Source organism: Xiphophorus hellerii, chromosome 15 (genome assembly GCF_003331165.1).
Source record: "Xiphophorus hellerii strain 12219 chromosome 15, Xiphophorus_hellerii-4.1, whole genome shotgun sequence".
Classification (NCBI taxonomy): Eukaryota; Metazoa; Chordata; class Actinopteri; order Cyprinodontiformes; family Poeciliidae; genus Xiphophorus; species Xiphophorus hellerii.
In genome coordinates this window covers 8086005-8095342 of record NC_045686.1, presented here as the reverse complement: position 1 = coordinate 8095342, position 9338 = coordinate 8086005, and the positions used below count along the sequence as shown (strand labels likewise).

At 39.2% G+C, this 9338-nt stretch overlaps 1 protein-coding gene across 2 annotated transcripts; it reads right to left on the bottom strand.

Moving 5' to 3' along the window:
• Positions 1-460: 460 nt before the first annotated feature.
• On the bottom strand, positions 461-9107 carry nrbp1 (nuclear receptor binding protein 1). 2 transcript variants are annotated; one of them, XM_032585170.1, is made up of 18 exons: positions 8523-9107; positions 8068-8323; positions 7323-7445; positions 6704-6805; positions 6528-6617; positions 6322-6362; positions 6044-6138; positions 5844-5927; positions 5692-5750; positions 4941-5039; positions 4714-4846; positions 3946-4036; positions 3758-3808; positions 3119-3254; positions 2783-2836; positions 2625-2688; positions 1915-1970; positions 461-1838 (listed from the first exon to the last, which is right to left on the bottom strand). In XM_032585170.1, exons 2-18 carry the CDS (start codon positions 8296-8298, stop codon positions 1743-1745), a joined length of 1605 nt encoding a protein of 534 aa, XP_032441061.1. In that variant the 5' UTR covers positions 8299-8323; positions 8523-9107; the 3' UTR covers positions 461-1742. The 2 variants fall into 2 exon arrangements, with proteins under 2 accessions (XP_032441061.1, XP_032441060.1); XM_032585169.1 differs by having other exon boundaries at positions 8068-8326; positions 8523-9106.
• Positions 9108-9338: the final 231 nt, after the last annotated feature.

The window sequence follows — 9338 nt, the reverse complement described above, 5'->3', positions numbered from 1 at the left end:
TCATATGTTCAACTTTATTTACGTTTTTTTTTTATCTTTGATTCAAAATGTATATATTTTGTAGTTTTGGGTTAATTACCGCTCTGAGTGTGTTTTGTTTCAGGAAACACACTTCTTGATTAATCAATTACTAAATTAGTTGACAATTATTTCAATAATGGATTAATCAAAATAAATTCCATCAATTGTTTCACCCGTACTGGAGATCCATTCTGCCTATATCATAGTTTCATATGATTACATTTAATTTTCTTTTGGGATACATATTCTTGAACTGACACATAAGAACATGGCTGAATGGAATAACAGATAGCTTGATGAGATAAAGGAGTCATTGATAGATTGATAAAACTGACTTAAATAAAGTAAATAAAGTCTGAGAAAACAAAGGAAAAACTCCATGTTGTGTTGCAACCCTGCTTTTTATACAGCTTTTAAAAATTGAGTCACACATCAGAGATAATGTGATTTTTTTTATTACCATTTTAGTTGAGGAAGTGAAAAAGAGGGTAAAAGCATTGTGGAAACAGCACAGTGTCCAGCATACAGAGCACATGATGGTTACAGGCATGCCAGGCAGTCCCACACTCGTATCTACAGACCGTCAGGAGGTAGTCACAGCGCGGAGGACACGGCTCAGGCTCACCGACATCTTTATGTTCCTCCAAGCGTCGCGTGCAAGCCAGAGCCCACGGCTGGACAAGTTTACGAAAAGAAAAAGAGCAAAACAAAATTTCCACTTATCCGAAAGAAGTGGATTGAGTCAGTAACGGAAGAGCAACAAAAATCTACTTCCTGATGAGCGAAAACGGATTCCATGCATTGCTTTTCCTTTTGGACATGAAGCAAATGTGTATTCAAAGGTGAAAATCCAGAACTTGAAAATTAATCACACCAACTTACTAAGTGAACAATTAGACCTAAAGAGAACTGGTTGTTGAGTGCTGCGATGTTTGCACTCAGTAATTTTTCATAGAAACTAACACCTTGATTTAAAGAAAAACAGGGAATAAAAGCATAGAATCAGATCCCGGCCTCTGTGCTGGAAGTGAAATAGATCAAAGAGAGATACACAAATAAATAGATTTTTATATATATCTTAACCTGCTCATCTGATTGTGTTGCAGCTGAAGGGTTTATGACTACATGTGTGATAGAGGAACTCAAAAGCAAAACTGAAACTGCTTATGTTTCTTCCCTAGTTTTCCACCTGAAACTGATCCGAGGTCAGCAGGCACCTCAAAAGTTTAAACGACCAGACTTTAAGCTCACAACACTATAAACACACGCTTCAGTTTGTCGGAACAGCAGACAGACACACAACTCCATTAAATGATTTAAGAAAAAAAAAATTTTTTTTAAATGCAACTTCAACACTGACTTAAGGAAAATACTGCTGTTATCCATTTTATTTAGCTTTCTTCTACCATTTCCTTACCACTGAAAGAAATAAAGCATTTGTACTTTCCATTAGGCTTCAATTACAATTTCCTCTTTCAAAAGAGAAGAAGATGGCTGTATGTGGTGGGAGAAATTAAAAATAAAAATAAAGAGAGACCAACAACCACTTAGTGGCAGCTTTTCCCGCTAGAAGATACAAGAAGACGCTGCAGGATCTGCAGTCAGACCAAGGCTGCCCTCTCAGTTCTCACTAAAGCTTTACAGCGATGTCAACGTGAAGCAAAAGCTAGTCCTGCTGCTGAGGACGAGGAGGGCTCAGAGAAGGCCTGGCGAGTCCTCGGCTACGATGAAACGGTCACCGGATTGAGAGAATCGTTCCGGCTGTAGAACTTGGAGAAGGCCTCTTCGAGAACGCACGCGAGCCGCGGCTGATCACCCTGCAACGGCGAAAAGACGAAGTGAGAAGGATTCCACCTGGGATTTCTACAGAGAATCAGAGTCCTCTCTGCTCACCTCGCTGATGAATCCCAGCTGGACGAGCTCCACGGCCAGCTCCTGAACGTTCTCATCTGTGCAGAAGAATAAAAGAGATCACAAATTAAAGGTTTTTTTTTTTTATTTATGAAACATAACAGTGGCTTGTTTTCTGTCACCACCAACTTCTCTAAGTTCATTTGACTAGAAAGTCCGGTTCGTTTGGCAGGGGTTTGAACATGTAATCAAATTCTGACCTGAGACCAGGAAGCAGACTATAGTGAAAGGCATTCTGGGTAAATTCAACCAAAATAAACACGTAAGTGTAAAGCTAGCAGGAAAAAAGGCTCATAATCTTTTTTCAAACAATCCGACAAACACTAAAATTTGACATCACTAGATTTTTGTTTACATTTTGTGAAGGCAGTTGGGCTCTATGTCTTCTTCAGAGGTTTTTGTGTCATTACCTTGAGTGGTTTTTGGTGCAGCGCCACCACAGGCAAAAGGGGGAACAGGTTTTTTTTTTAAAGGGTTTGGTTAATTTGACACTGTGAAAGTGAACTGCAACAACTAAAAATGTAACTAATGTCACAACTCTGGTCCCCAAGTCAACCAAGTCTACCAGACTAGCAGATGTAAATTTAGAAAAAAAAAACCCATCTGTAGCTAAAATAAACCATGCAAGCACCCAAATTACTTTTAAACCATAGAATAACCGCATCGAAAAAATTTACTCAAGTTTTACTTACTTGGTAATAAATCACAGCTCAAGTGCCTGTTTAGTTTATCCTCAAGTTTCAACAACAACGTCAGCTAAAAGAAAAACAAAATAAGTCAATACAATTTGAGCACAAAAACTTTTCCCAACATTCAGAAGCAGAATATTTGCCCCTCGACTAAAACATACATGATGCTTGGTGCCCTCATCGACAGGCTCGATGTTACACTGCATCTGGAGGACCTGGCAGCACAAATAAAAATGTGTTTGAGACTTCTTGTATATTTCTGCCATGAAATAATTAGAGCAGAGTAAGACGGCAATCGAAGTCCAGACAACTTGTTCTTCAGAGAATAATGTGTACACTTTTCATCGCCCTGAACAAACCAATTTGACACAGCTGGTCATATATTTTCACTATACCCCAACTCTGACTTCTCCCTGTTAATGATGTAAAAAAAAAAACACCAAAAAAACAATGCGAATTTGATGCATTAGAAGGTGTCTGAGCACTGCAGTTCCCACCTTCCTGGTCTCAACCTCTGCAGGTTCAGGTGTTGGGGATTTGACTGACGGTGGGACGATGGGCGACTTAACGGCTTCCTGCTGAGGTTGCTGTGGACGGGGCATCCCGAAAGCAGTCAGCGGATAAATCCCATTCCTGATAACATTGAAGAGGGAAAGCAGTAAAACGTTAGAGCTTCAGAATTAACAATAAAAGTGACAAAAACAGAAGAACTCACAACTTCTTTGCCAATTTTTCAGGACACCAGTAACAAAGAAGTTTGATTTTAATCAGGAAACATCAGACAATAACTGTATTCAATCATGTTTTCCAGTTCATTGAAATTTTTTTTGACTGAACAGTGGAGAAGAGTCAAAGTAACACTCCGAAGAATAGTGTTAGTTTTCAGAAATCATTCCTTGACATGTATTATCATAAATCAAAATATCACGCTAAGAATTTTTTCATGTTGACAGTAAGCAATACCATAAGAAATACCATATTATGAACCCAGAGATGGAAATATGTTCACAAATGTTGATACTCAAATCCAAACGGTTGCTTTAAGATGTTGGTAGTAACTTCACCGTCACTTTTTCCAACCAACTGAAACCTAAAGTGTTTTAGAAATTAGATTAGCAAAATAAAACTGCCATTACCTCACATCTTCCAGAAACTTGTCCAGTTCTAATGCAGGAAACTGGGAGAGCCTGATAAGAAGGGGAAAAAACAAATAAAACTTGTGGTGTTTGTAGCTACATCTGTATTTATACACAACATTCTGCCTGTAATCAAATCAAAATAGTCAAAAATTGCAATCAATTAATCTCCAAAGTGAAAGACTTACTTCATCTGAACTCCGTTCTTGGCTTCAACGATGACCAGATTGGGGTCCATGTTCTTCGTCATCTCCTCTAGAGCGTTTTCTGGAATCATATCTGCAGAAATAAAAACGGAAATCTGTCAATGCTTCCTCACAGAAAGAAAGCTGAAGATGGAAGAAGGTTTGAAGTTTGTCTTAAGCTGATTCACAAACTAAAAAATAGCTCTGGTTGCACTTCCAGAACTTCCTGAAGGCTCCAATCTGCTCTGACTTTTCAGCTGATCTTTGCTAAATGTGAGATACCCTCTATTTACGGTTTCTACACAGTCTGGAATGGGAAAATTTTTTAAAAGTTTAAACACTGTATTTAAGAATGTTTAGTAGCTATGTTCATTATCATTAGTGCAACAAAAACCTGCAACAAAGTCAGCATCACTGAATCTTTCATGTACAGCAAAAAATACTGTATTACTGTATGCACGTTTGGTCCTCATGTCTAACATAAAAGTGCTCATTAACAAACTATAAAAAGTCACAATTTGTGGGATTTAAGCTAAGATTGGTGAGAATGAAGCAACAATACAGAATTTCTTTCAACACTGAGCTAATCTTTGCCACAAATCCTGAAAGTTTAATTCCTGCTCAGCGCTATCAGATTTACAGCTGAGCAGCTTCAGACTCCAACAGAAGGAAATGTTTCTGTAACCCAGAAAGTGCAAATAAGCGAAGCAACTTAAAAAAAACTTAATAATATAAATGGATAACACAGTTTGAATATGTGTGCTGACGTACGTTGGTGGCTGACGATGCAGTGTGCGGCTAGCAGCTTGAGTAAGGGCACCTCAAACAAGGCGGGGTGGAACAGCAGCTCTTTGGCTGTGGGTCTTTTGCTCGGGTCGACCTCCAGACACTTCTGGATGAATTCCTGAAAATGTGAGAATGGCGGAAAATAATAAGATGCAGAGTTTGTGCTGCTATAGCTGACTGAGATCTTAAGCTGAGGTTTATTCTTCACTGACCCGCTGCAGCGGGTCTTCTAGGGACTGAATGGCACTGTTTATGGCTTCTTGGGACACATATGACGAATCTCCATTACTCTGGATTTCCAAAACAGCCATCTGGCAAAATGATTGGACAAAAAAGGAGAATAAATCAGGGTTCATACACTTCAAGTTTACAAAGTTATCTTGTACAAGTGTACTAGTCTACTACTGGCACCAAGTAAACTAAAATATAGCAACATTTTATGTTATGAAATAGCTCTTTTACATACACACTATAAACCTGACTGGTCTGAGAAAGTTACAAAAAAATCTCTAAAAACATTCTCGCCAAGTTTTCTGGCATTTAGTAAATAGAAATAATTGTGGTAATTCTAACTAACCTAAAACAAAAAGAGTTTAGACTAACTTAACTTCCGACCGTGAGAAGATAAATGTGCATGCATCTTTTTATTATCTTTAAGTTTCTTGGCCTAAACTGTATGTAACATTTTCCAAATTTAGACTTTTAATCAAACGTTAGATTTCACTTCATTACAAAACTGTGAGGTCTGAATGTTAGCATTTTTTATACAGAAACCAAGCAAAGCACTTTGAAAATCTTGAAAACTTCTAATTGAAATTCAAGCTTTTAAGGATTTCAAGACCCGTACAAACCCAAAATACAAAACATGAGTGGAAAGTGTACTGCTCTTGCTACTAGTTATTATTTAAAATGAATAAATACTGAAAAGAAATTGTCGAAAACATGAATCTCACTGCCTCTCACCTCTAAGGCGCACATTCCGAAGGAATAAATATCCACCGCTGTGGTAACATTGGCAACAGCTGGAAGCAGAAAAAGGTAAATTCATATCAGAGAAAGAAAACAAAAACAGAACAGAGCTGCCTAACATTATTTTGAACTCTGCAGGATCTTGCCTCCATATTCTGGAGCAAAGAAGTGGAGGCACTTCTGCTCCTCCCGGCAGGTTTTCACATGGTTATTGATGGTGTCGGGGGCAACTAGAAGAGAAAAAAGGAGAACTCTTTGTAAACTGTGTCTGTGGAGAGACACAGTACTGGACTTGAGCTCATAAAGCTGATCGTATTAATTCCAGAAAATGTGAGCCGCGGCTCACCTGAGCCGATCTTGATGAGGCCGTTGTGCTGGATGAAGATGGTGTCGCAGGTGAGGTTGCCGTGGATGATGGCAGGTTCACAGGAGTGCAGGTAACTGGAGGCGAACACACAATAGTTACAATGACTTCTATACAAGTTGTCACCTTAATAAACACCTAAACTTAGATTGAAATTATGTTACACTGCATTAATAAATAGCTGTGCTGACTTATCAAAGTTGTAGCTCCTTGTAAAGATTTGTTCAGAAACAGTGTGCATCTAATTACAGCTCACTAACCTGAGGGCAGACAGTATCTGCGTACACCAGCGCTTCCAGGCCTGTCAGAGAGCAAACAGATTATCAGAAATTAATTCTTGGCTAAAATATGTTTAAAAGAAAAACAAGAACAGGTTCAACGGGATTTGTATTTTAATCCGAGTTATAAAGCCAATTTCAAAGTTGAGGAATTTGAACATCTGGCGATGCAGCCGAACTTTTCAGACCTTTTCATTCATGGTTTTGTGGTTTTTCTTTGTTTTTTTCAGGAACTGCTTGAGACTGCCGGATGACATGTACTCAGTGATGAAAATGACCTGCAAAAAATTATAAAGCAATCAAAATGAAGACTAACATTTTGTCCATGTGATTTAAAAAAAGTAGTAGTGACATGTTTTCATACCCTGGCTCTGTTTTCCTTCACATCTGCCCAGTACTTGTGAAACTTCACAATGTTCAAGTGATCCAGCTGGATTAAATTGTCAAACACAGCTTTCACCTTTTCCTGTCATATAAAAGAGGAAAAAGTTACTTTTAAGTACAAAGTTAAGTTGGTTAAAAAAAAAAAAAAAGATAAAACGACTACACTCAGTTTTATTCCCTGTCATTTTTCACTGAATCGGTCATGGCGCAAGAATAAAATGCAACTTCTGCTGCTCTTAGTGATGGTGCATTCCATACACTGAACACCCACAAAGACAATATTCCAACTTTAAGGGTCGGAGGTCTTCAACCCAATCTAAAAATTTACTGGAAATCAGCCTTAACGTGTGACCAGAAGGTTGGGAACCCAAACCTTTCAACTAATTTTCCCTGTCAGTGAACGCACCATAACTAGAGACCAGATCTTTCACTGTAAAAAATGTGACAGGTACTCTGAAGGACAGAGTGCCTGTCAGAGTTAAGTGTAATTTCTAAAACGCTAACACATAACTGTCTGTATTAACAAAATCATATAGAAACATCTTCTTTCTTCCTAAACAGCAACAAGTCTGACTATTTTAATCTTGGATGCTTTTTACCTCCTGCAGTTTGAAGTTCTTCCTTTCTGAGAACATGACTTCATTCCACACCACCTCAACCCCTTCCTCTGTGTCCATGGCCAAGTAAGCATTATCGATCCCAGGCACATTACGCTGATTCACCTTTAATGAGGGAAAGAAAAACGATTAGAGCACCGGTATGCGAGTCATTAAATCCCAGTTAGTAATCAAAATGATGGTGATTACAAGAGACTATTTGAGCGGCTCTAACCCAAATTTAAAATGAACAGTAAAATGTGGTAAACAGACAAAACTCTATGTGATCTGGTTTAGTCTCTTGAAAGTATTTACATTTGAATCGTTTTTCACATTGTGTAACAAGGATTAAACTAGTACAGAAAATGGATGGGTGGTCAAAGAAGTGGCTGTATAATAACAATGCAGATACTTTATACAAGAAAATACACTTGTAAAAAGAGATATAGTTTAATATGATGCACTTCTGCATTTTGAAGCACAAAAAAGGTAGTAAACTATCATCCGCTTGCAATACTTCTTTGTTTTATTAGTGCAGATACCTCTGTGCCATAACTTAATGCAGAACGGCAGCTCTATAGCTGTTTTTGTCACGTCAAATTCTTTTATTTCTCCATTATCAACAGTTTGATTAGCTCCAGATTATGTATACAGTATAGCTCCAATTCCCAACAAATCCCATCTCCATTTCAAAGACAAACTTCCCAGTTTTGTGCAAACTTAAATGAAGATACTCAGTCACACATGCCTCTTCCCTGCGTTTCTGCCAGCGTCCACACGGGCTTTCCTCCAAAATCTCTGACTCATCCTCGCTCTCCTCTTCCTCGTCCTCCGTGGCAGCAGTGGGGGGAGGCTGGGTCACCGTGGACACCGGCGGCGACACGGATGCCACCGCTTGGCCTGCGGGCGGAGCTGCCCCCGAGTCCGGCTTCGTCTCCTGGGCAGGATCCGGGGCCTGCCTGCTCTCTCCCTCAGACATCTTATCCGCTGTCAGGCCCAATAGCCTGCTGCATGAAACAGAAACCATAACATAAACATATTAATTACCTTTAAAAAGAGCTCTACACATTTTAAAACTAGCCTAAAGAAGAGAATGACAAGTAGTTTATTAAGAAGACAGCAGCAACAGAGGAAGTTAGCATTAATTCTCTGGCTTTAACAGATAAACGTATCTCAAACAAAGGTGAACAATACTTTACTTGCCTGTAAATAACGACAAAATTGACGATTGCAGCTCCAGTTTATCAGAGTCCCACTGCTACAGACCAACCTTGGCAGAATGTTAAGTCCTATTAGCTTTAAATCTCAGGTTCCTCAACGGAGAGACGGCTAGCCCTGGCGCTGCTAGATCCTTGGTTATGGTCAGTTACGAACTTAAGAGCAGAAAACCACCACTTAGTTTGCAGCAACCTTCAAAGCGGATTGCTTTTGTTTCCTGAAAACGTGTATTAACGACTTAACTTTCTTTTGCTACCAAGCAAGCTCGTTGCTAACCAGCAACGGTTTCAGCAGCCCACCGCCCCTTTGCTGCCTCTCAAGACTCCAGCCTGCTAATGTGTGCTCTGAAAATAGATCCTGCTGTTGGTTTTGAGAAGACGACACAACACTGCAACAGAACTAATCGCGTTTACTGGTTGCTGACATCATAACAGCTCACAAAACATCGATATGAGACACAGAAAAGGCGGTTAACTGTGTCAGATAGTGTTTCTTCGGACACAACGGCTGACGACTTGAGAGCTAGCTGCAACATTTAGCTACTTATGATGGCGACAACTTCCAGATGCACACTGCACTAACGAACCGAGGCTGGTTGCCAGGTAAAACTCTTACTATCCCCCTTTATGGCCTCCTAAGGAAGGTGGAACGAAAATTGGAGTATTTACAGTTTTGTATTTACATTTCCTTCTTTCACATGTTTGCTGCATTAAAAACTTCAAACAGATCTTCTTATTGTACTCTTTAAACGATGGTTCTCGTCTTGCCACTTTAATTAAGAAACATCTGAAATGCCATCTG